The sequence below is a fragment of the Neopelma chrysocephalum genome, unplaced genomic scaffold (assembly GCF_003984885.1).
Source record: "Neopelma chrysocephalum unplaced genomic scaffold, ASM398488v2 Primary Assembly neopelma1_96821, whole genome shotgun sequence".
Taxonomy (NCBI): domain Eukaryota; kingdom Metazoa; phylum Chordata; class Aves; order Passeriformes; family Pipridae; genus Neopelma; species Neopelma chrysocephalum.
In genome coordinates this window covers 1,942,574-1,969,018 of record NW_020925465.1, presented here as the reverse complement: position 1 = coordinate 1,969,018, position 26,445 = coordinate 1,942,574, and the positions used below count along the sequence as shown (strand labels likewise).

Genomic DNA, 26,445 nt, shown 5'->3' with positions numbered 1-26,445 from the left:
TAATATACATTACTATTATAGTAGTATATATTACTAATATATACTATATTAATATATATATAATAATAGAATAGATGGAGAAATGCATTGTGCAGAAAGGTCTGCATAAAAGCAATACCTTATTCTTCTAATTAGATAGCAGATGCTGATTCATAGAATGGCATAACCTTTTCCCTTTCATTTGACCTCTGCTGTCCCTATTTAAGGCTTCAACAGATTTTGGCTTCAGTGTTTGGAAGTACTGAATTAAAACAACTTGGGATGATACAGGAGGGAGTGTTCCATACAGTAGCACCATACACCTTAGTGAGCCACTGTGTTAGTGTTCTAACTTTAAAGGTTGACGTAGCTTAAGCCTTAAAAGTGCTAATTTTTTCTATATGTGAATTAATTACATATGCCATAATAAAATTATCAGGAAGACCCTACTGAATATTTTGAGACCTATGAAAGCTCGTTCTTTTATTTCGCATTGGACTAAAAACTGATATATATTTGGCTTTTCCCAATATTTTTAAGACTGTGCTTAATAGCAAGAGGTACTTCTGTGATGATTTAAATACCAGTCACTTCAGCAAAAATGGCTGAATTTCACTATTTGAGACGGTAATAATTTTTCAGTGTATTTTTGATCATAAAAGGATCACAGAGCATGGTGCTGACGACGCCAAGGTGACGGGTTCAATCTCTGTAAGGGCCATTAACTTAAGAACTTGGTCTCGATGATCTTTGTGGGTCCCCTCCAACTCAGAACATTCTGTGATCCTGTGAACACCACTTGTGCAAAGCACCCCGGACACGCAGTTTTGCAACGGCCACCCCGAAACAAGAACGAGTCGGAACAGCTCAAGCCAGCGAAGAGGCCTGTGAAGAACCACAACGTTCCATTTTGTGTTCACTTCAGCAGAGCTGCAGGATGGGCAGAGACCGGCGGGCAGGGCCGGGGCCGTGCGCTCCCGTCGAGGGTTGCAGGGCGGGGGGCGCAGCCGCCGCGGCCTCCGGGGCCGGGGGGGGGGTCTCCCCGCGATGCGTGGCTCTGGCCGGCGGCTGCGGGACCCCCGCTGCCGCCCCATCGGCCGCCCCCGGGGCGGCAGGGCCCGCGCCCTCCCCTTCCTCCCCCGCCCGGCACGGGACCCTTTAAGAGGAGGGGGCAGCGACTAGAGGGCTCGGCTGGGGGACGGGGCCGCTCCTGCCAGGGCCCTGGAATTGGGTCGCCTGGCCAAAGAAACCCCCAGCAAACTAAATAAAGAGAGAGCACGACGGGAAAAAAAATAAAAAAAGGAAGCAAAAAAAGTCAAATTAAGTTAAAAAAAAAAGAAAAAAGAGAGAGAGAAGAAGGAAAACGGGAGATGTGGAGGCAGGAAAAAGGGGGAAGAACAGAAAGCGCAGGGGGACGCGGTCCACAGGCTGCGCGCAGGGCGGCGATGGTGCGCCCCGGCGGGATGTGCTTGCTGCTGCAGCTGCCGCTGCTGCTGCTACTGCTGCTGCTGCAGGGCTCCCTCCTCCTGCTGGCCACAGCCCGGCACGGCCGCGCCGCCTGCCCGCTCCGCAGGAAGGTAAGTGCCGGCCGGGGTGCCCTGGCGGCCGGGGTGCCCTGGGGACGCGGGTCTGCGCCCCTCGGGGGGCGGGGGCGGCAGCGCGGGGTGTGCGAGGCCGTCCCGGCCGCAGCTCAGCCCGGTCTCAAGAGGGCGCGGGGCGCGGATCTCCGGCGGCCGCTGCCCGGGAGCAGCACCGCGGAGCGGAGGGAGGGAGGGAGGCAGGCAGGTGGCTTCCCGGGGCTGTGCGCCAGGTGGGACGACCACCACCTGAGTGCTGATGGAAGAGCTTGACCCCCGGGGCGAAGCCCAGGAGGATCTTTTGCCTGTGCCAAGTAGGATGAGCTGCGCCGTTCGCCACAGGACGGATTGGCCCGGAGTGAGTTGCTGCCAACATCCCTCGCAGGAGTACCCTCTAGCCCTACCGCCGAACGCCAAGGTGCTGGAGCAGGTTCGGACCGTCCAGGTCGTGCCTCTGGAGCGAAAACGCGGTTACAAATTGTGTTAGGTTTTGATCATCTTCTAACCTCATCAGCCTGACTGCAGTAACCGGGTGCAGCATGGACTGACCTAGCTCCGATAGGTGCTTAACACAGCTGAGGATCAGTGCTGCAGGTTAGGGGTGATACTATGGCCAGTGTGAAGTTCGTGAGCAGCGTGTCTGTCATTTCCATGAAAAATCAGACACCGAGGAAAAGTCGTTCTCGCTGACGCTTCTGAGATGAAAGTATCAAAAATCATGAAGGAAAAGCCTTCTTGAACTTTGTGTTAACAGACTGTCTATGCTGTCTGTTGGCATCTACTTGGACCCAAGGTGATTTTGGGACATGTGGACCACCACTTGTGCTCACTATCCTTCCCAGGCAGGGTTAACTCCTCCAGCACAGCTGTTACGGAGACTGGATGCCCTTAGAAGTAAGACCTGCTGCACTGGGGAGGTGCCAAAGCCACAGCAGACTCAGTGCAGGGTAGGTGTGAGAAAGTCTTGCAACTCTGAAGGTCTGTTCCATGATTTTACTCCTCCCTCTCACTTGCACCTGGTCTTGGGGCCTTGCTGCTTCCAACTGAGCTTGCCAGTTCCCCAAGATATCTTCTTCTAGGGGTTAGGGAATTGCTGATTCAACCATATGCCAAGCTACACGTGCTTCAACAGAGCTTAACCCTGCCTTGTGGGGTAGTGTCTTTAAAATTTGCTTGTCCCTGGAACCAGTTTGTCAACTGGATTTATAGGTGGCCAGCTGTGACACTGTCATAAAGACAGGTCAAGCGTTTGGAGTGGGTGTCTCCTTCCCCTTGAGGGTGTGAAGTGCAAAAACCTGTGAGCTGCTGTGAAACTACTGCAAGAAGCTACTGAGAGCAAGGACGAAGGGGACAGCCCCTGAAAGCCTGAGCAACAGAAGTCATAGCTGTGGAAATTTCACAGATTTGGTGGGACAGGTAGGGAGTTTTGCTCAGGAGATATTGACTGGACTTCTGCCAGTTACTAGCAAAACTGCTGGAGAAATGTGTTAATGATATCTCATTATCTGCTGATTACTCTGTCATTAAAACATGAGACCACCTGTAGTTGTGGAATTGGCAGGCTGTTTCCTAGGGTCATTAGGACAGTGGTAGTAGCTACACTCTCTAGGTACAACAGCATCTGCCTTATTTACAAAGCTGTTAAGTTTATCTTTATGAATATTTACACCAACCCCTTAGGAAAAAAATATATTCTCTTGTTCCTCCATCATCAGGCATGGCTTTTTGTTTGTTTTTATTTTAGTTCTTTATGGGTTTTCTTTTCTTACTTCTCTAGACTACAGGTTTTTTCTTTTTGTTAGGTTGCCTAAAGTTTCTTCTTTTTGTTAGGTTACCTAAAGTTTCTGTCATGAAAAAAATATGCACGCTGGCGCCTAAAAGAAAAAAAGAAGTTATTTTAAGGAATGAACATAAAATATTTAAGAGGGCTTTCTCATCATCATTCCAAATAGTTAATAAATAGTTAATAAATAGTTGATAAATAGTTGATAAATAGTTGATAAATAGTTGATAAATAGTTGATAAATAGTTGATAAATAGTTGATAAATAGTTGATAAATAGTTAATAAATAGTTAATAAATAGTTAAAACTACAAGCAATAATGTGCCCCATCATTTTCTTTTTTTTTTAATAGGAAAAAAAGAAAGACATTGAGAACAATCAATCTAAAATAAAGTATGCTAAAATCTTTTTGGGTTATATGCCAGTTACTAAGTAATGTGGTCTGGTAGTGCTTTCTTTTTTCTTAACATTGGAGTGTATAGGAAAAGTTGAAGCCAGAATTTAGGGATTAACAGTGGAATGCTTGTAGTTGTAGTGGGTTAGTTTTTTATGATGTGTTGTTCCTGACAGAGGGCCAATTAATTTTTATGGCTACTTTTCCCCATATATGCACTTCAGCAGAGCAAGTCATCTGTGCCTGTGGCTTTTTAGTTAAAAATTTTGTTTTTATTTTTCACTTCTGGCAAATGGAGACCGAACATGTGTTCTTTCAGTAGCTGTAGCCAGTGCAGTGTTTATTGCCAAGTGAGTTCTGCTTAAAGTCTTAAGCCGAGTTTGAGAGTGTCGTAATGCAGGTGGGCAAAAGCTCAAGACTATTAAAATGTGTCTAGCATTTTTGTGTGCATTGCTGTAGTTGCATGGGCACTTAGTGTGGTTAGTAAAATCACAATCTTGCCTCAATTAGTTATAAATGAACATGACAAGATACGACGCCAGGATAGATAAGAGAGAGGAAGAAAGCCATATAGGGAGGGTTATAGGCCTGTCTGCCTGGGTGAGATATTGCATGCCACGTGCTCTGCCTTCTGCAGGAAGCAAAAAAAAAAAATGGTAAGAGAATATTGTAGATTAAGAAACAGTGCATTTCTGGGCTGAGATTTGGAAGAAGGAGTAGCTGTGAGGCCAAGTGGTGAGTATTAAGATTAGGGGTCCTGAAACTCACTGAAGCCACAGAGTGCACCTACCTGCACAGTGCTTTGAAACACACAGTCAACATAGATGAGATGGAAGATGGAAGAAAGTAAACCTGATGTAGGAAGAAGCAGACTGAGTGTAGGTTTTCCATGTCTGGAGTTCACATCCAGATCCTCAGTCTGGACAGCAGATTTTCTTTCCCTCTGAGCCCTCATTCCCCATATCACTACAGTCTTCCACCTTGTTTTTTAGTTTTCAGATGGATCTTGGTGTGGGAGCAAGCTGTGTTCTCTTGTGGGGCTGCCACTCTTTCCATTTGCTCCTGGTTTTTCCCATCATGAGTACCACCAGTAAATTGAAGAGTGGAGACAGAAATATGCATATTGATCTATTCGTGAACCTTTTTGTTATGCTGTTGTAACTGAAATCCCTCAAGTGTACAGCCCAGCTCTCTTAAGCCTCCAGGACACCACTTTGACTGTAATTTATGTTGGTTTTAAAGCACCCTTTTTTGATGTAACAGCTGTGTTAAAGGATCCCACAGCAAAGGAAAATCAGTTTGTAGCACCTTTATCTACTGCATGCTCTCAGGCAAGTGAGGTGCCGCCAGTGACGGTGTATGGTGCGACGCTGAACAAGGCTCAGCACTGCTCCTGTGCTATCTCACAGCCACCTAGAGCATTGTTTAACAGCTTCCCTTTTACGGTATTGGGGAGAGATTATATCCTTGCTTTTCCCTCTCTGAAGCTGCAGTGACACACATGAGAGCTCCAGGAGGTGGGCAGGGATGTGAGAGTGCACAAAGGTATAGCAGGGGAAGGCAGACTTGCTCTGGCACACCAAAGACTTTGCCCCATACCCTCTCACGCAGAGCAGTAGCAGGGCGTTTACAGGGTTCTGGCAGTGCTGGGACTCCAGTCTCCACCTTCTGAAGAAAAAGGAGATGCCAAAGGAGTGTGAGGCATTACTGTGTCCTGAGCAGCCTTTTGAAGGCAGAGTGGGCTTTTTGAGCTTCCCTTGTACCATCACTTAGTGATGATACTGAGCTGCTGGTGCCCAGAAACTGACTCTGCAGAGTCTGGGGAAGTTCTCCATCAATGGTGGAAAACTGAGGGTTCTCTGTCCTCTCGTGCTGGCTCCAAGCTATTCTGAGAAGGCAGGTCTGAATGGTGTTTGGGGTCATTTCCAAGTTTGTGATGGCTCTTGTTGAAATGGAAGTGCCAGCAAGAGTGTCTAGCTGCTCTGCTTTGTAAGGTCTCAGTCTTGAGGACTATGTGAAAATTTTTGCTAGGTCTCAGCCTGCTTTTTTCTGCTTGTGCTACAGGCCCTTTGAAGGAAGGCTTTACTCTGTGCCTGATGGCCCGTGTGATTTCTTCACTGGTACCACTAATAGCTGGCAGTATTACTCTGCTCTCAGTATCCAATTATGGAAGTGGGAGGGCTGTGCAGAGCAAATAAGGTGTAATGCCAAAAGCCTTTCTAGCTAGGCTGTGTGTAGCAGTCCAGAGCAGCACTGATGAACCCTGTTAAAGTCTAGTACCATTCATCTGGTACTTGCTTGAGCCTTCCGGCTGGGTTTATTGAGGAGCTGGGTTGAAGTTTTAAGCTGGCTGGTGACTGCTTGTTCTTTACAATTCCTTGCAGTTGTGGTTGTTCTTGTGCACTCCAAGATACATGATCAGACTTGTGTGAAAAGAAGTGTTGACCTCCTAACCCCTTGCACACCCCACCTGTGTCTTCTGTCTTTACACTTGCATTAGATAGAATGCAGAATTTCTGGTCCTTCCTTCTTGCTGGCTGACCACTACTTTCATTTCCCTCCACAGTCGTGAGTCCCTTCATTTTTCCCTTCTGACTAATGACAGGGGGAACCCTGTATTGTTTTCCCTCTTGTTTTACTTTGCATGTTCATTTTCCTATGTCAGGTCTATGTCAGATTTGTATTCACCTGTTGCCCTGTATCTTTACCTCTTGGTGCTCTTCCTGTTTGTTCTCCCTTCTTCCCATGGTCTTCAGGAGAGTTTTTATGGTCTGTAATTCGGGTGTCAGGATTGTCCTATACGATATAGAGTTGTAGCATGGTGTTATCAGGGTCTGAAGTATCCTTCTGACTCTTGAACGCTGTGGAAGAGTCGGAAGAGCCCTTTGCAATATATTTGGTGTGGACAGTGCTCATGGTGTGATTTTTTTTATTTTTTTCTTGTGTAGCACCAGGAGTTAGACTCAATGATCCCTGTGGGTCCATTTCAGCTGTGGATATTCTATGATTCTGTGGTGCATGCTGGTAAGCTGGACTGGTGGTAGCACTTCTCTGAAGTGCTGCCTGACCCGTGGCCTGGGTTTGATGTAGAGAGCTGCTGGAGAAGGTTGTCTTGGATAAGCCACTGCAGAGCAGCCTGTAAGATTAACCTTTCTGACCCTGTGGCTTTACTGTCAGAAATTTATAGTCAATGTGCTTCCAATAAATTCCTCCAAGCAGCCTGTTCTGCATTTGGCAGTCAGGCAGGCTTCTTGGATCAGCATACATGCACAGTTAGCCCCAGTGCTGAGGTTAAAGTTATCTACTGGCTCACAGCTGACCAGATGTTTGAGTGCATCTGGAAGCCTGTTCTCTTACTTAGACATGCAAAGGCTACCTCTTCCTGTCTGTGCAGACAGAAACTGTTTGTGTCCATTGCTCCAGTCAGTACTGCTGACCAGTGGGGTTCATGCATGCTGTGGGTGAGGAAGGTTGTGCCTGGTGCTGGTGTAAAGTGAGTTGGAAGGATTTAAGCAGGATCCATTTTGTCCCATCTATTCTTCTGTCCTGCGGGAACACCACAGGCCTGTACCGAGGTGTTCCTGGTGATGCTGTGAGGTATGTTTTTCAGAAGAACAAACTTAAATCTGATTCTGGCTTCCTGATGGCTGTGGTTTTGGATAGATTTTAAAAGCTAATCTAAAGAAAGAAGCTTTTTCCTCCACTGTGTTTAAAAGTGTGTACTCAGGAACCACAGGCCAGTTTTGGCCTGTAGAATTTTTTCTCTTCTTTTCCAGGGTAGTGCATGCCCTTCTCTGCTCCTTAAGAAGGAGAACTGGCCTGTGAAGGGTCTTGACTATGTGTCTATCTGCCATGTGCTATGTCCCTGTAAAACTGGATTTCTACCTGCTCTGGCAAGTCTGCCTGCCAGCTGTGTTTTGTGTTACTCCTTTTCTTAATGTCTCGCTGTCATAGTTTAACCCCACCTGGCAACCAAGTACCACGCAGCCATGCACTGAATCCGTCCTCCATGGGATGCAGGAGGGTGCTGGAAAGGTAGAAGTGGGAACACTCTTAGATTGAGATAGACAGTTTAGTAGGTAAAGCAAAAGCCATGCACACAAGCAAAGCAAATCCAGGAATTCACTCAACACTTCCCTTTGATAGGCAGGTATACAGCCATCTCCAGGAAAGCTGGGCTCTATCATATGTGGCAGTTACTTGGGAAGACAAAACACATCACTCTGAGTGTCCTTACTTCCTTATTCCCCAGATTTTTGTGCTGAGCATGGTGCTGTATGGTATGGAATATCACTTTGGTCAGTTGGGGTCAACTGTCCTGGCTGTATCCCCTCCCAATTTCTTGTGCATCCCCAACATCCTTACTGGTAGAGCCTTAGGACAGGTAGAAAAGGCCTTCATGCTGTCTAAGCCCTGCTCAGCAGTACCAGAAACTATGTTGTCAACACCATTTTCAGCACAAATCTGAAACATAGTCCCAAATTCACTCTACCTCAACCACAACCAGTATACTCAAAGAAGAAAGTTCTCCCAAGATGCTGCATGACCCTCTGACTGAGTGTCATAACAATTTCTTTGATGAAAGATGCCTCGCTGTGCTGAGGTGAAGGTGATAGAAACCCTGCTGTCCTGCTCCACTTCACCAAAGTGATGCCAACTTTTGACTCAATAAAAGGCAGAAGTTGGACAAGCATCCTGCCTGGAGATGGTGTGCTAGGGCTGTGCTCTGCTGCTGGTGTTGGTAGGTACCTGGGTGATATATCAGGTGGCGTTACTGTCAAGAGGACCTGGTGTTACCATTCAGGGGCAGAAAGCCACGGCCAATCTTCTCATGTTTTTATTTAATGAAAATTGAATTTTGACCTCAAGACCTGAGAAAAAGGATGGTCAAAGGGGACTCTGTGTGAGTGAAGTCACTTTAGGAAAAGTCCATGCTGGCAAGCTGCTGAGCCAGGTGACCTGCTAGCTTGGCACCTTAAGCCTGTACTGCAGTGGCCTGGTGTAAGTAAGTGTGTACTTACTCATCTGTGTCTCCCTCTCTCACAGCAAAATGAGCTGAACTCCTTCTTGTGGACCATCAAGAAAGATCCTCCATCCTATTTCTTTGGCACCATTCATGTCCCATACACGCGTGTCTGGGATTTTGTCCCAGAGAACTCCAAGAAAGCCTTCCAGCAGAGCCACATCGTGTACTTTGAGCTGGACCTCACTGACCCTTACACCATCTCAGCTCTCACCAGCTGCCAGCTCCTGCCACAGGGGGAGAACCTCCAGGATGTGCTGCCCCGTGACATCTACCACCGACTCAAGCGGCACCTGGAGTATGTCAAGCTCATGATGCCATCCTGGATTACCCCAGACCAGCGGGGCAAAGGGCTGTATGCAGACTACCTCTTCAACGCCATTGCTGGCAACTGGGAGAGGAAGAGGCCAGTCTGGGCGATGCTGATGGTGAACTCTCTGACAGAGGCAGATATCAAGTCACGGGGTGTGCCCGTCCTGGATCTGTACCTGGCCCAGGAAGCGGAGCGGCTGCGGAAGCAAACGGGTGCTGTGGAGAAAGTAGAAGAGCAGTGCCACCTGCTGAATGGGCTGAACTTCTCCCAGGTGAGGCAGAGTGATGTGCAGGGTGCCAGGCTGGCTGCTCAGGTGGATATCGCAGCAGCAAGAGCACGGGCTGGGGTGTGGGGTAAGTGCTTTCTACCCAGTGATTCGCTTGCTCCCTGCCACCTGTGTCTTTGCTGAAGTCCTCAGGGGAGTTTGTTAGCATAGGAGTTCAGGCCAGATAGTAAATTCATTGTAATAGCAAGTTAAAAAGAAAGGTGTGGTCTCTTGGGGAAAGCAGGGGTGCAGTGAGTAGTGCTGAGAAGTAAGTGCTGATCGTAAAAGTATCACAGTGGACATTTCAATGCCTGCAGTTGTAGGGACCTCTACATTGGGGAAAGTACTTTTTTGTTTTGGATTTTTTCCCTTCCCTTGATACCAGGTGAAGGGCAGAACAGCACAGTTTTCTGCAGGGAGCTTCACAGGCTAGTGCAGGTGCTGGTGCTAGCGCCTTTGTGTTTGCAAACCAGATAGAGTTCAGCACTGTTGTTCATGCAGTATCACACCAGGCAAGTAGAGTGACCTGTGTGTTGGGGTGTCCCTCTCAGAACTAAATACTCCAGGAAACAGTATCTGTCACTGTCTCTGCCCTGTGCTAATTGCAAGGAGGCATAAGGTTGCTCTCTGATGTTGGATGACTTTGCTACAGGGAGGTGCTAGTTTAGGGAGATGAAGTGGCATTTACTTAGGAATAGGTGAGGACTGCATTTTGCAGCATGCCCTGATAGCGCAAGGTGGGAGGATCTTTGGTCATGGAGCTGGGAAGTTTCAACTGATGCCCAACCCTTTCCCACTGCATCCTGTCCAACACTGATGTAGAATTTCCTGTGCTGGAAGGGAAGGAGCAGAAGGGGAGGTGCAGCCCAGCAAGGGCAGGGACAGCGTTTTGGGGCAAGTGTCTGCAGTGTTGCTACCCTAGCCAACATTGGTGGGGAATCACTGTGCGGGGAATAGCACAGCAGCACAGACTGCATCACTTTTGCAGTCCTTAACTGCAGGCAGGATATCTCTTCACTTGTTTGGAGCTGGGCAGCCTCATTTGCATCTCCAATCTTGCTTAACTGTGCTTTGAATCCTTATGCTGTCTCTTTGTTCACAGCTAACACAGGAATGGGCTGAGAAGTCCCATTTCTTCCACTTCTTTCCTGGTTGAGGCTTTGTTAATGTTATTGTCCATGTTTTCCTCTTGCTGCCACAGCCCCTTTGGTTTAACATGAGAGAGATGGAGAGAGAGAGAGTGGGCCATGTGCATTCTTCTCTACTGCCTTGTAAGAAAGCGGTAGGGAGACTGAGAAATATTGGTTGCAAATTATGTCCCAGTTAAGCTCATTGCAAATGTTGACTCTTTAAGCCTTCACACGGCTTTATTCAAACAGCAGCTGTTGCTGTGCTGCTTTGCAGATGGAATAAACATCAAGCTGCATGGGCTAGGGACACAGAGCTGCAACATCCAGAATTGCCCAACCTGCTGAGGGGGCCAGAGTGACCAGAACTGCAGGAGAAACTTGCCTCTAATTGGGACAATCACAGCCCATGGTTGCCCCACAGCGAGTGGAAGTGTACATATGCTGTACAGGCTGTGGCTCTTTCTATGCCTGCTCGCTTCCAGGGGAGTCCCTTGAGAGAGCAGGTCTGGAGCAGCTACTGCACTGCAAATTCATACCTTCACTTTTGCCCGCTACTAGATTTCCAAAATGGGTAGCTTAAGGAAAAGGAGAACCAGAAACAGACTATTTTATTTCTAAGTCAATTTCTTGGCTGTTTCAGAAAATTACTTGTGAACTGTCATGGTTGGCAATTCTGTAAGTCTTTGATTTTGGAGCTTTCTTCTCAGTTTGTTCAGGCAGTTTCTCAGGGCAACCTGTGCCAGTGCCTTACCACTGTCACAGTAAAGAATTTCTTGCTGATATCTAATCCAAACCTACTCTCAGTTTAAAGCCATTCCCTTGTAAAAAGTCTCTCTCCATCATTCTTGTAGTTTCTCTTCAGATACTGGAAGGCATGTTTACAGGTCACCCTGAAACCTTCCCTTCTCTAGGCTGAACAGTCCCAATTCTTAGCCTTTCCTCAGAGGTGCTCCATCCATCCAATCCATCCCTCTGGACTTGCTCCAGTAGGTCCATGTCCTTGCTGTGCTGAGCACCCCAGAGCTGGATGCAGTGCTCCAGGTGGGGTCTCACCAGAGCAGAGGGGCAGAATCCCCTCCCTCACCCTGCTGGCCATGCAGCTTTGGAAGCAACCCAGGACACAATTGGCTTTCTGGACTGTGAGTGCACATTGCTGGGTCATATCCAGCCTCTCATCCACCAGCACTCCTGGGTCCTTCTCAGCAGGGCTGCTCTTGGTCTGTTCATTCCCAGCCTGTGCTGATACCGGAGGTTGCCCCAACCCAGCTGCAGCACCTTGTGTTGGTCTTTTAAAACTTTGAGAGTTTCCCATGGGCCCACTTCTCAAGCTTGTCCAGGTTCCTCTGGATGGCACCTGGAGGGATGCTTTTTATCCTGCAGCAGAGTCAGAGAGGAATTATTTACTTGGCAGAGGAGCAAGTTTAGTTGTTTCAATTTGTTTCTGTGTAGGATCTGCTCTTTCCTTCACATCCAACGTGATTTTACTACCTGGTGAGGAGGACTCCCAAGCCACTTCCAAGCAATGTGTTGTTATTAGCTACATTCCTCTTTTGATCAGTGCTATTGAGCAAGGCCTTGTTGATGTGAGTATGTTATTGCAGGTGAAGGTCTGGAACAGTTTACTGTTGTCTCCCCGGGTTCCACAATGCTCAGTAACTGCAAAGTCCAGACAAACCCAAGCTATCAACTTCCTTCTTCTCCTTGTGAAGTAAGAACAGTAAAAAATTAAAGAAAATACTCCCAACAGCCAACGCTGCCTGTCACTTTTTTTGTTGTTGTTGTTATTTTTTGTTTTGTGGTTTTTTTTGCTATTTGTATTCTCCTCATCTTTTTTTTTATGACTCTCTTATTTTACCAGCCAGATCTCTCTGTTCTTGCTCACTCAGGCTGGCTGCCCACATTGCTAAGTCATAAAAGTATCATTTCTGTACGGTGCACAATGATGTGTACACTATTTGTGAAATACTTTACTGCCTTGTTAATCTTGTTCTAAGTTCTCTGCAACTTTAGGGAGTATGGAAAGATTAGTCTGTCTCCATGCCAGGGCCATGGTGTTTATTTTTCCTTCCATGCTCTGTCTATCCTAGTTTTTCTTAAAGACTTGTTCTCCCACCCACCATCTCTCATGGGTAGTGCCTCTTGTCGTAATACCCTGTAAGGATGCAAGTCTCATTTCTAGCAGTATCTGGGCTTCTAGAAGATAAAAGATTTTGTAGCTATATAGAATCTGCCACCACTGACTTCCAGGACTGGAGTCAGTCCCTTAGACCTCCCAGTTGTTCCTTTCAAGTTGCGCACATGCTTACATGTTTGTTGTGTTGGAAGCATCAGTGCTCCAGACTAAAACCAGTGCAGCTTTGCTATTGGCTTCAGCTGTAGTGTCATGAGCATCAGTTTGGTGTTGGCTCAGAAAATGAGCAGACTTTGGCCTGTACTGTGGCATGCACTTGCTTTGGTGTACTGAGGTGATGTCCAGGCTGTATTTATCACAAATTGGTTTAAGCTTGAACATAAAAAGTTTGCACTTATGTCTACCCTCTGTGTGGACCAATAGTTAAGTGTGTAAACACTGTCCAGGCATCACCACTTCCTAGCCAAGACCCTCTCTGGTTTGGCTTCTCTACTACAGGGACACTTTGTGGAAGATTCTACCCGTTTTCTGTCCTTGATTTGAGAATTATCTCCCCATGTGACTTTCCTGTGGCCAAACCTTGTCACAGCACTCTTCCTATCTGAGCATCTGAATGCACGACTACATCTTCAAAGGTAGTCTTCAAAACTGCTTGGGTGGCAGTAGAAAGCAGGCAGCCACTAAGGGCTGACTGCTCATGAAATCCTGGCTCCAAATCTGGGACTGAGCACTTGAAAGTCTTTCCATTTTCATGTTACAACCGATTCCTCGTACAGTTAGTTGCAGACAGATAATGAAGCAAAGTTTTCTACACTGATCATTTTGTATTAATTAGGGTAATATTTGTTCATGTTTCTAGTCAAAGAGCAACCTTTGCAAGCAACAAAGTACTGAGAGATTTTTGCTTTCCTCTAGAGGATTCCCAGCTCTTCCAATTTCTGGACCACTAACGTGATTGTGAGAGCTGTAAGACTCCTGCTTAGAAAATACAGCCCTTCCGACAAAAGAGCAACATAATTTTTCCTACTTAATCTATAAACTCACTTAGGTGAAAGGGCTGCCCTTGATAGCCCCTCATATAAAATTATTAATTAGTAACAGGCTACATATGTGGGGAAAGTAGGAAGCAAAGACACTACTGCCCTGTTACATGGTTTGTTGGTTGATTTGGTCCCCTCTCCTCTCCCCCCCTTTTAAAGAAGTTAGAAGTGATGGCTTGAAATTAGATGCAAAAGATACCAGTATAAAATGGGAGAGAATTGTGCTAGACTTCTCATTTCAAATAAAGAGGGTTTTTTGCTACATGTAATTGGTCAGCTATACTGTTTGTTTTCAGTTTCTGGGATGATGAGGCCAGATCTGGCAGTGTTTCCGTTCATAAAACTTTGGTTCAGGTTTGTTTTTGACAATGACAGTAATGGAGTACCTCAGAAAAAGAAAAAGCAAGGAGAGGCACATGGTGCAAGACCTGCAAAGAGTAGTTAAAATCTAAATTTGGAACAAAACCAAGAGCAGATGCTTGATGAAAGAGCTGACAGAGGAGCAGAGCATTTAATTGCTAAACGAGTTGGACAGGGCCATGTTTGTGGTAACCTGATTGCATCTTCTGCCCTGAGGGTGTAACTTCAAGTTGTATTTGTCAGGAACAGCCCTCCCTCCTCAGGTGATGGGAACATCAGGGTTTTCTGCACATGAGCTGGAGCTGGAACAACTGAATTGATCCTATTTGCATCTTTGGCTGCTGGAGTCTGTGACCTAGACTTGTTTTTGTTTTCAGTTTTTATGCAGACACACCTGCAGCCTCCACGTCTAGACATCAGGGATGGGGAATGGGCTGGCTGGTGGGAATCAAAATAAGCAAGGCTTCACATTTCTATTGTCATAATTAGAGTTTAATTAAGATCTCTTTAACTACCTGGGGATTTCAGGGTTCTTCCCTCAGTGAGAGTAAAAGGGGGATTCACTTGCTAATCTGCTGTCTCTGCCTTCAGAAGGGTGGAGAGTTTGTTTCAAACAGCCTGGACTGTGTGATAGGGCTTTGAAATCTCAGACGATGAACTTTGCTGTGACAAGGGTTTGCACAGGTCACATGTACCATTATAAGCTCCTTGCATTTGCTCGCTATATGTCTGTCAGCTAGCTGGATTTTCCCATTAAAAATGCTCTTTGCTCAGCACATTACACAGCAGAAACAGATGTCAGATGGCAAACATGGCTTTGTCTCTCCTTGCTGCTCCCACGGGTAGCTCCTTGCCTGTGGCTGGCTCCCAGTGTTACATGAGCATGCCAATGCACTTTCCTTTTTACTCAACTAGCAAAGGCTGGGCCATGAGTTGTATGTAGAGCTTTGAGGGCACTTGTGACTGGATTGTCATCCTGTCAAGTCAGCACTAGACTGGTGGGCTGGTTGGCAGGTACTCTGTGTGACGCTTGAGATCCTCTAGCTTTGGGTGAGAGCACTGTTGCTGCAGAGGAGCACAGCCCTGCCCACAGGCTGAAGGGTCCTGGGCACTGGCAGCCACTCAAGGTAGAAGTTTGGGCTGGGTGCTTTTTGGAGCAGCTCAACCAACAGTAAGGAATGTGGACCAGGAAGGGGATGTGGGCTTGGCCTATTCACCTGGTCATGCAGTTGGGTGCCTCTGTGCTAAGCTTTGATCTTCATGTTCTCGGGTTTTGGCACAGAATTACGGTGCTCTGATACTGTGGCTCTGCCTGACGGCTGCTCCCAAGGGCTTGCTACTTGTTGTTTATTACAGAACCTGAAGTGTTCTGTAGCTGCCAGCTTTTCCTTGGACAATGAGGTTGAAACCATTCTGGACACCCTAAAGGCACATGCTTGCAGAGTTGAAGACAACTTCCTTTCTAACTTCAGAACTGGACTGTACTCCTGTCACCCTCCTGTCCAGTACTGGTCAGATGGTTCCTTTTTGGCCCAAACTGGATTGCAAGGAATGTAAGTTGGCTCCTGCAACCCAGCTGACAGCGTTTCTGTCCCATGGCAGTGGTTCTCAAGACTAATTTTTAGTTTTCATCAACAAATCAAGGCAAATTCAGACAGAAAATACAGCCCAGCTTTAGTTTTCAGCTGTTTGATTTTGTGAGGGTTTGTATTCCACCAAAGAGCCTCTGCTATCAACTTTCTTTACCTGGGCAGAAACTTCTGTACTCAAGTAGTTGCGGACAACCTGAGGTGAGCTATATCTGTACTCTCTTGGAGACCATACTGGGAACCTGGTAGGCAGGTGTAATGTACCTTTCTTTATGTCTTGTGTTGGGCACTGCATTTTCAGTTTCACAGAAGCCTGCAAAGAGGCTTGACCCTGCAAAATGCAGGCATGTCAGGAGTAGCTGAGAGCTTCCAATGGAGGCATTCCTGCTGAAACAGATCACAGCATACAAGCTAGGTTTGACCTCCTGAACAGTCTCCGCTGCTCAGCCAGTGTACGGTAACTTGTTAGGCTAGGGTAATTTGATCACAAGTTTCATCCCTGTGTGAATTTATGAGGCCTGTTTATAAAGATAAATGGGCTATTGTCACAGCGGGAGTCCCATGGGATGAGCAGCATTTTTGGAGTGTTTAACAATAAAGTGGCTACAGCCATGTTTTCCAGGAAGGGGAGAATGGAGAAAGATGAGAGGGTGACACCACATGTATTTTTCTTGGCTTTGAAGCTGTTGGTAAACCAAAAGAAGACATGGAAAACTCAAGGTTTAGCTGATTAACAATGATACAGGGCATGGAAACACCTGTTACCAGTACTGCACAGTGCTTCAGTGAACATCTCCCTTAAACTCTGTCAGAGGAGAATGAGAGAAAGATTATACTTCCATTTAGGTATCTCAGGTACATTTTTGCAGCACTGGAAGAAACCTATACACCTAAAATACATAGGTGAATAACACTCTGACTGGAAAGTATCACTGCTGTTCTGGAGTAATGAAATTTCAGACCTCATCCAGGCTGGTAAAAAAATAGGTATGTCCCCTGAGTACTGCTGGTCCCAAAAATAATGCCTGATATATGCTTTATTTTCAAAAGGTTACAGGTTAACTCTATTTTAGTTACAAAAGATTAAGAGTCTACTACTTCATTTCAAGATCACGGGTTTGCAGGGGGAAGTCCTTGAGAAAAGGCATGGTTTCATTTTCCAGTTATCGGGTGTGATTGTGCACAGGCAGTAGCTAAGCAGACATCTAAAATTTAGACAAATTAGAGACTGTGTGACTATGATACAGGAGAAACAGAGGTGTTCCCACTTACTACTGTCTTAAGACATGCGCTCATCCATAACTGATGCTTCCATGTATGCTTCTATCTGAAATACCTTTCTGGAAAGAACCACACTGCAGACTGTGAAGTTCAGTGCTCGTGACTGTGATTTGGAAGGGATTGTACAGGACTGTAAGCTGGCACAGAGCAAGTTCTCAGGCAGTGCAGTGGAGTGATGGTGGTGACTCAGTGGTGTCTGCCCAGTTGTGATCCCCTGTGCTGCATGCTTTTCTGTTCTTGCTCTTCAAGAGAGATGCTGGAGATATTTTGAGGGCCTGTTGGTTCAATCTAGTCTGTAGAACTGCTGCAGGGTGCTAGATCTCACTAAATAAGAAAGTGTACCAATGTGTTACAGAGCCAGGCTAGTGGATCTGGAACATACCCTCCAAACCAGAATAGCCTTGGCTTAGGAAAGAGTGTGAAGAAGGAGTCCTGTGGCACTTGAGCAGACCTTGGAGAGTCTTTCGTAGCCAGACAGAAAGTGAGTTGCATCACGTCTGTTCTAAATTTTGCAGAGAAGCTGTCCCAGCCTGTAGTGAAATTTTTCTTTTCCTCCTCTGTGACTTGTGGTGGTGAAGATCACAGCCCAGCGAAGAGCTCCCTCTGCATACAGACCAAGCTGGCAAAGGGTGAAGCAGGTAGACCACGGCAAATGAAAAGGTACCTACAAATAGTCGTCTGAATGAATTTTTTGAAAAGTCAGCTGCTATTCCTTGACGCGAAGCTTGTGTAAATCAGCACAGGATCTCTGGCAGACATCAGTCCCTTACGCTTCAGTCGCTATAGGAGAAGTCAGAAAAGCCCTAGGAATAAATTCTGATGGTGGACTTCTTTATACAAGCATGGGATGCATGGAGAGTACCTCTGGAAAACACAACTGTTGTACACCGAGTTTACAGCTGCTTCTCGGTGCAGGGGGTGGAGCTGACCTTCGCTTTTTGCCCCTCTGTGCACACTGCTTTCCTGAGATGTGTCCCAGCCAGGGACAGCACCAATTCCCTGTATCAAGCATGTTATATACGTTTTTGTAGTGTAACATTTCAGGGTACTAGTTCTGTAGTCATATGCCTTTGTTACACTGGCTTACATCCCAAAATCTTCCTACTCATTCAAATCAGCATCAATTCTCTATTAGAAATATACAAGCTTTTCACATTCAACTCTCTCTTTTTAGTCTTTGTGTGGACACTCACATACAGTGCCCAGAGTTTGAATGGGGACTGAATGAGCACATTACATGGGCTAGAACCAGCCCAAAGGATCTCAGCTCACTGGAAGACTTCACGCAAGTGACACTCCTGTTTTCCTGCCTTTTCAGGTCCATCAGCTTTTCCCTGCTGTCCCTATAACTTCACTCCTTGTCCAGCTTCTGTGGTCAAGAGCTTTAGGTGTAGTGTTAAGAGAAAACAGAACATAGAGTCTCTCCTTTCCCTTGACTTGTGTTTTCTTCTTCCTCTCTCCCTATCTTAACAACAATGTGGTTTAGGGCTGATGTTGCTGCTGATGCAGAAGTTAAATGAAATGTCACTTTGTGCTTTCATGGTTGTATGCAGAGCACCAGCCCCCAGAGGGTGTGTGCAGCAGGAAGAGGGGAGAGGCAAAAGAAATGGGATTTGAGTTACTCCCAGTTTCTGCTTAAGGCTGTCTACCCTTCACCCCACATCCAGGGCTTTGTTTTCTAGAAACTCTGTCAGGTCTGGTTTGCCTGGCACCCTGGTGCCGCGAGGCTGCACAATCCTGCTGCTGTAACTTTCTCTGCTGCCTCTGAACTCCACAGGAATCAGGAAATTCAGTCTTGTTCCCCTTTCGTATGAAGAGAGTTCTTTTTTCTTGTTTCCACCTCCCCAAATACTGGGCTCGTGCCCTTTTCTGGAGTAAACACAAAGCAGCAGAGGTAGAACTGAATTTTAACTACATTTCTGCCTGGTTCCTTTTTGCAGGTCAATATCAATACTTAGCCAGAACTTTGGTTTGGGGTTTTTTTCTGCTTTTATTTTTTCCTGAAATAGACAGACACATTTATTCACAGGACACTTGGACAGGTCAAATGCAAACCGGTGGAGTGCCTGGACTGTAATCAAGCAACTATTTTGGCTACCACCAGAGTTCATGTTTAAAAACAGTGATAACCATTAGGCAAACTTTCCTGACTGTTGAGTGACAGGCATCAGCTCTATAAGAGCATCACTGCTTGAGCCAAGGTGCTTCAGCTCCATGGTGGAGTGCCACAGGCCTCCTGGAAGTCGGTGTCTGTTGAGGGTTTCCTCCTCCAGCATCGTGTGCAAGCACATGTGATGTCTGTGCAGGTCTTAGGACAATAGGTCTCCCCACTCTCCTCCTGCTCACAGGGTGCGTGCATCAGGTGATGGTTCTGCTGGCCAGGAGATGACCAAGAGGGAAGCCCAGATTCCTCCCAGTTCAATTGCCACCACCTTGTTACACTCTACATGGAAAATACCCTCTGGGCAGAACTGCATTCCTTGCTGGATTTGTACATCTGTATGCTCTGCAGGTTGCACAGCCAGAGATGCAGGGAGGAGAGAGGCTTAAGACTTAGTTTTCCACTTGCTGGCAGCCCTTGTGAAGTGAAAAGGAATGCTCTTTCCTCCAACTGGGAAACAGAGAACAGAGCATGAGCAGGTGAAGCAGGTTCACCAGGGCATGTGCTGTACATAGACAGTGCCATTCCATGGGTGGTTAAAGAGCTTCCATGAATGAACAAAGACCTTCCCAGGGTCTGCAGTGGTGAGAGCTGCACAGACACCTGTCAACTTCTACCTGGTAGAGGGAGGAAAAAATGTAACTTGTTGCAAGGCTGGGAACAAGGCAGTTGCTCTAGCGCTGCTGCATTTTCTCAGCATTCTCTCCCCAGCTAAGGTTCCTGGTTTCTTTCAAGGACTTTCAATGAGCCAGATATTCTCATGTTGCCACATTGTTCCAGGGGACAATGCAGTGCTTCTGTTCAGAGCCCTTTTATGTCCCCTCTTTCTCCTCCTTTTTTCTGCCCCATCACCCATGCCAGGCAGAGGTGCGGTTCTGGTGAATTAAGAGAGAGAACTGCTTTGAAGCTGGTATCTCACAACAAATTGACCAAGATCCTCTTCAGCCCCAACGTCTCTGCTTGCAAATGCCTGCCTTTACACTGTTAGAGTGTAAGTGTATGCATTGGCACTTCTAGTTTGCATGAACTCTGGTTTGTTTTCTGTTCCAACTGTGTTTTAATCCAGCCTGGCTCCCCTAGAAACAGGCGATTTAGGGTCTAGCTGCGGGTCATATAATGGAAACCTGGAGATTCACCAAGGTATGAGTCTTCACATGAAATATTTTAAGTATTATGTAAGGCTTTCAAACATCCTGTAGACTGCTTACTCTGTTTCTAGTTGCATTTGCCCTGGCCAAGATGTTTTCCTCCATCCCCTTCAGCCCCTAGAGCAGAGTAATTGCAGGTTAGAAAATGGATAACAGGAATTTTGTCTTGGCCATAGAGGGTTCCAGCAGAGGATTTTATTAATGGGCTTTTCATAGCTGAGAGTTATTACTGCTGCAAAAGTACCTTTCTGAAAGCTGTTCTGCATTTGCTTTCAATGAGGGCAGAAAGTGTACTTGCCTCAGACTAATTTGAGTACAAGTGGTCATCCCTTATCTCTGCTATGACTTCTGCTAAGAGTGGCAAGGGAAAATTAAGATACTGTCTTGTTGCTAAGACTCACAGGAATGAAAATCTGGTAAAGTCTCTAGGTCTCAGGTAGCAGTAACTGAAGCCAATCCATTTCTCAGCTTTAGCTCCTACCAGGAAGATGATCTTATTTTCAGTCACATGCCATCTTATTTGGGAGTGGTAGAACTGTGGTAGGAAATAACTCTGTCCCAGCATGAGTCAAACAGCAAAGGTTTTTGCTGGTACAGGCTTCAAAACTGGACGTCATGAGCACCCACGGGAAAATGGGTTGTGAAATGGTTGGTACAGAAGTGGAGAAGGCTGAAGTAAAATTTCTTAAGGACAGAGACTACTAAGTGTGATAGGTGTTGCAGTCATTGAGTAAGTGACAGAGAATATGGGGAAAATAGCATGATAGACCAGCTCCTAATTCTGGCATCACTCCTTTTCCCTCCACTTCTCCAAGCTATGCCAGTGGCAAGCATTAGCATGTCCTGTAGAAGTCTGGGTGCTCTTAAATTTTACATTTCGTGCATATCTGCTCATACTCTTTATCTGATAGTCAATGGATAAGCTTGCAGAATTTGTCTCCACGTCTTTTCATGGTGACTAGTGTTATCTTACCCCAGGCTCTGCCACTGGGAGTTGTGGAGTTCAGTCACTTGTGCTTTGCTTCATGTGGCAAATGCTATTTGATAATTAGCTGACTGTAATAAGTTCAGAGGATCAGCATGCTGACATATCCGTGTTAACTGCTCACATCATACAATCTAGCCTGGCCAGGACCCTGCACTGCAGCATAATGTGTTTAGCAAGTGGCCTACCTATGCAAAATGGATCTTCTATTGAAAAAGGAAGAGCATAGAGCACCAAGGTAGTTGTAGGACCGGGGTTCTGTGAAGTGGGAGAGGAGGGATCAGATGCTCCAAACACATGCTCCAAGTGCCAGAACTCCTGGTTGTATGGTCTCGTCTCCCTTCTCTCTTTCTCTGTGTTTGTCCCCTCAAACAGAGACTTGCCACCAGATAAAAACGAAAGGAGGCTGAGCCCCAAAAACGTGTACAAGGGTGCCAAGCAAAGCTTGCAAGGCAATGTCTAGAGCAGTGGCAGGCTTTGGTATTCAGGAGAAGGAGATGGAGAGCCTTATTTGCAAGTGGTGGCTGGCAGCAAGTTTCTGCAAACAAGTCCGGGGCTAGAGGGAAAGTAGATGCTGGTGTGTTCCTGCAGACTTCAACCTACTTTGTTCTGGGTGACAAGGAGGTGTAGTGCCCTCCACATCTCACCTATGCCCTGTGTTCTCGGCCAGTTTTGTGGCAGCACTGCAATTCCTCATCGCCAGTCATGTAGACTGGATTTGCTCTGAGGAATTACTGTGGACTCTTATCTACCAAAAGTTTTCTGAAAAGGTCAGGGAGTTCTCAGTTTGAAAAAAAAACATGTTAATGTAATCTTGATGATAGATTGGAAAAAGATAATTCCTATGACTGTTATTTCGTTGTTTTTTTTTTTTATTTGGTCGGGGTTTTGTGTTTTGTTGTTTGTTGTCTTGAGTGGGTTTTTTTGTGCGTTTTTATTTTGTTTTGTTTTGTTTATTTTGTGTGTGCTTTTTTTCTTTTTCCTGGCTAAAACTTTCTTTTCCTTTAAAGGATGCTGTGGGATGGTATGTGGTGAAAAAAGAATCTGGTATCTGCAGGCTGAAAAATTATAATAATGCCACTGCCTTTCTTCCTCTACTGTGCCTTCTGTTACTTGTATAACATCAGGATCAGCAGTGCTGTACAGAGCTGTAACGGAGATGTTGCAATGAATGCACTGTTCCAGTACTCGGAAATAGCAGCAAAGGAGTTTACAGGAACAGAGGGGATGGTAGCATGCTGCTTCTGCTGTTGGGTTTCCTAGAGAAATACAGCCTGGCCACATGTTTAGTCACACTCCAGGTTCATTTCTTTTTTTTTTTTTTTAGGAGTCTTGAGAAACTAATCCTTTCTGAGCCTGAGAATCCAGTTTCCTTATTAGTAACAAGCCATTCCAATAGGTTTTAGGGAGGTAGAACTGGATTGTTACTGCAAAGCAAGCTAAGGAGACGTGAGGTAGTCTGACTGCTCTAATGAAGGTGGATTTAGTCTCCCAAGTAGTTTAGGTTTTTCACATGCAGTGAAGCTCTGTAAATAAAATGGATTTAAAATGTTTTCTTTCAGGAGCTAAGGATGGCTTTTTGTCAAAAAGTGGAAAGTATGCATCAGGATTACAACAGATGTGCTTTTGTGGATGGGTACAAAATGTGTTCTATAAGCAACAGACAAATAACTGCCTAAGAGAAAAGGAAATACCAGAATAGGATTGTTTTGCTTATTTTCTCCACTGTTCTGTTAATGTGTCTCTTAGGTGATGCTGCTCTTGTTTTTGATGTTTCCTATTTTAAAGAATGTTTTGCCGTTAAAGGATTTAGTGAAGGTGGATTTTGTTAGTTTATGTTGTCTAAATTTTAGCACAAATTTCATTAAGATTGACAGTAGACCAGCATTGCAGAGACCCGGGTGTAGCTGGGAGTTTTGGTTTTTGCCTCTTAATGGATCTCTGTTCCTCTAGCAGAAATTAGATTGTCATGTTTGAGAAGATTATATTCTGGAACATAATTACTCTTGCACCAAAGTGACTCTACATACTTATGTGGAGGGGAGGATAGGTGATGTCTCAGGATATCTTTATTTTCAGGGCTCTACTGAGTGGAAATTGAATTATTTTGGAGACTGGAGCAGTATTTCACACTTCTGTCACCAAAGGGTATGTTAAAAAACAGCAGGAGGGTGAGTCTCTTTACACTGGGGGAGAGAGGGTATGGGCAGATGCTGCTATGTGGCCTGAACCTAATGTTCTTTACAGCTTTGTCTCTTGAGTGCTTTGTCTCATGGTTAAATGAGTTATGCTGGGTCATGAAAACTTTTAGTTCAAGCCTATGGGTCATGTCGATGGGTTTGTGTTTAGTGCAGGGAGCGATGTACTGTGTCCTACAGGCTTCTTGCAGTGTGAAGGCAGAACATACTCTTTGCTCCTGGATGGGATGTTTGCCAGATAGGTAAATGTGTATTGGCTGAAGCAGATTTGGAAAAGTATTAAGTGGGTTAGAAGAGTGAGTCTTATTAGTCTCAGTGGTATTTGGACTCCTACATCCCTTGTCTGCATCCGAAAATCTTTGCTCACTGTGGCTGTATGGGATAGACTGAAATCTGTATAGTACTGGATTTTTGAAGGAACTGTTTAAAGTCCCCTATTTCTTTCCAGTGACAGAGTTTGTTAGTGGATGTTAGGTCTGAATCTCCTCACAGTTATTCTGCCTGTGTTGTGACAGCCCCATCATCAGTGTCACTGAAGAAGGAGCTGTGAACAAGTGAGTTTTCCAGCTGTTGGTGCAATGTAACAGCTCAGATTTCTGGAGCTGAGAAGACTCTTTGCTTCATGTTGGTTTGGCTCTGCTCTCAGCTGTGCTGCTGTGTAACAGGGACAAAGAGAAAAACCGTGTCATGGTTTGAAAACAGCCTCAAAATCCAATTCTTGATTCCTAGCCCCCCTCCCACATCTCAACCCCATGTGAGATGGGTTTTCCAGACAAAAACACAAGACTCAATATGGGGGGAAAGGAATATATTACAGGACTATACAACAAATAAATAGTATAATACATTACAAACAATCTTAACTCTATCTCTACCATGACAATAATATTTACAATGGGCCAAATCTCTTCTCCCTCTAAATAAAAGTCCAGGAGAGAAGAAGAAGAAAAGACCCCTTCCAGTCTCTGAGCAGCAGGTCTCTCTAGGCAGCAAGCTCTTCTTCTCTTCCATGCAGCAGAAACAGTTGCTGGCTCCCTGCCAGCACACACGAGGGAGGCCTCCAAGCCTCTCTCAGCCCCCCGTCTCCAAACAAGGGGTCTTTCCGTGGGCTGCTGTACCCCAGACAAGGTTGCTCCACCACGGTCATATCAACGAAGTGCAGCACTTTGTGACGGTCTGGTATCCTCAGGGGAATCCAAGCCCCTTCACAGAGCTCCTGTGCTCTGCCTCAAGATGGCTACCAGCTTCTCTGAAGCTGCAGCAAAGGGGGGGGGACAAGGTCACCCCACACACACACATTCCTTTGGCCGTCCTGGCTTAGCCCTCAGGAGGCCATGAGCTTCTTAGCTCCTCTCAGCAGTGCATACTGCACTCCAAGACTCTTCAAGTGAGTCCAATCATCCTCCTCTCTCTCAGAGGAGTCTCCAGTGAGTTTGGGGAGTTTGGGTTGTCCAGTTCTTACCCCGAAACTCTGTCTCTGTCTCTCTCCATCAGAGATCTCTGTATTCTTCTTGCTCGGCAGCTCTGCTGCTTTCTTCTTATCTGCTTGGCTCTTTGCCACTGCTCCCGGACGCTGCTGTGTCTACTGCTGCTGCTCCGTCTGCCCACTCACAGTGGAGAAAACTCCTTCAGCTTCTCAAGTTACAGGCACTCAGTCCAGTCTGACACTGTTCCGAGTCCCCGTAACCCCCCTGCCGGGGGCTGGGGGGGGGGCAAAGCCCCCAAGGGGCCCTGAGCCCCTTCCTCGTGGCTTCACAACATGGCCACCACTTCTTCAACAACCAGTACCACTGCTTCTTTTCCGGTCTCCAGAGATATGTTTATATTTTGCAGGAGCACTGATTGGGTCAAACCCCAAGGGTCACCACCCCCCTGGGGGTTACCACTTTCTTAGTTTCAGGGGGAAAACCTGGCTCAAACCACTACAAACCGTCAGCATGCTTTTTGGCCTAGAGCAGAGTGAAGGTTGTGGCTTGCTTTCCAAGTGCTTTTCTGAGTATTTTTTTCCATGGATTATGCTTACAGGGAAGACAGCAGGATAGACAAAGGCAGGTGCAAACACATTTCAGTGATCTTGGGTGACGGAATTTTTTGGCTATTTGAAAATGTGGGCATGATGTAACTCAGGCCAAGGGAATCTGAATCTTTTGCATATACAATTCATACTTTTTGTTATGATGTAGTATTGTCCTCACAGGTAATAAAACAGGAAGAAGCCTGACTTCGTAGACAAGCCATGTCCTTGAGTTCTGTAGGTTAAATGGTCCTTCAGCACAATCCTGGTTAGCTGATGCTTATTCTTTCTCCCCACTGAATTGTTCATAGCTGCAGACCAAGACATCATATTTTCTCAGCTATGGCTTTCAAAGGTACAACTAAAAGTGTGTAGAAAAGGGTTTCTTTTTCCATTAGAATTATGGAAAAGATTATGGAAAGGTCTCTGTTGTGAATTGCAGTGTGACATCAATTTTTTGACAATGGGAGATCTAGACAGATTTAGCCTCAGGTTTTGGAGCTCCAAAATTTTTAAATTGTTCTCTCATTATATTTGTTTGTAAAAGCTAAATTTAATTTTTGAAGTACTGATTCCTAATGATTTTGAATTGGGCTGAAAGAGGCACAAAATTTTTAAAATGCAGTCTCTTTATATACAAGAACTTAATCATAGGTTTATTCTCTTCGGAGAACCAGTTTTGAAAAACATTGCTGTGGTTTTCAGGAAGCTGGTTGTGCTGAATTTCTGGGCTTGTTTTTCAACTCTGACAGCTCTGTTTTCCTTCAGCCCAGCGTTTCGCAGAGCACCTGTTTGCTTGGTATCTTGGCAGTCATTAAAACATCCAGCTGTTGTATGCAGAATTCTCCTGGGCTTTCAAGTCATTGGTTGTGTAAGGCAGTAGGCAAAAACTAGAACTGCCTACTCGTGAGTTGCTGTGAAACTCGGTATTGAGGAAGGTAATATGAAGATTGTCATCTACACTGAAAGAAGACTTCTGGATATACTTCAGAGTTGCAAGCAATTTTGTGGAGAATTTGAGGACGGTGTAAATGCTGTAGCACAGAATCCTTTTCTACCTGTTTTTGTCTCCTG

General features: G+C 45.8%; 1 protein-coding gene across 1 annotated transcript in view; it reads left to right on the top strand.

Moving 5' to 3' along the window:
* The first annotated feature begins 652 nt into the window (after nt 1-652).
* The window catches only part of TRABD2A (TraB domain containing 2A), a 68,606-nt gene continuing 42,813 nt past the window's right edge, over nt 653-26,445 (top strand). Inside the window, exons 1-3 of the mRNA XM_027670270.1 lie at nt 653-672; nt 1,478-1,556; nt 8,780-9,340. Of these exons, the coding sequence (XP_027526071.1) occupies nt 653-672; nt 1,478-1,556; nt 8,780-9,340 (660 nt within the window). The remainder of the gene's footprint in view (nt 673-1,477; nt 1,557-8,779; nt 9,341-26,445) is intronic.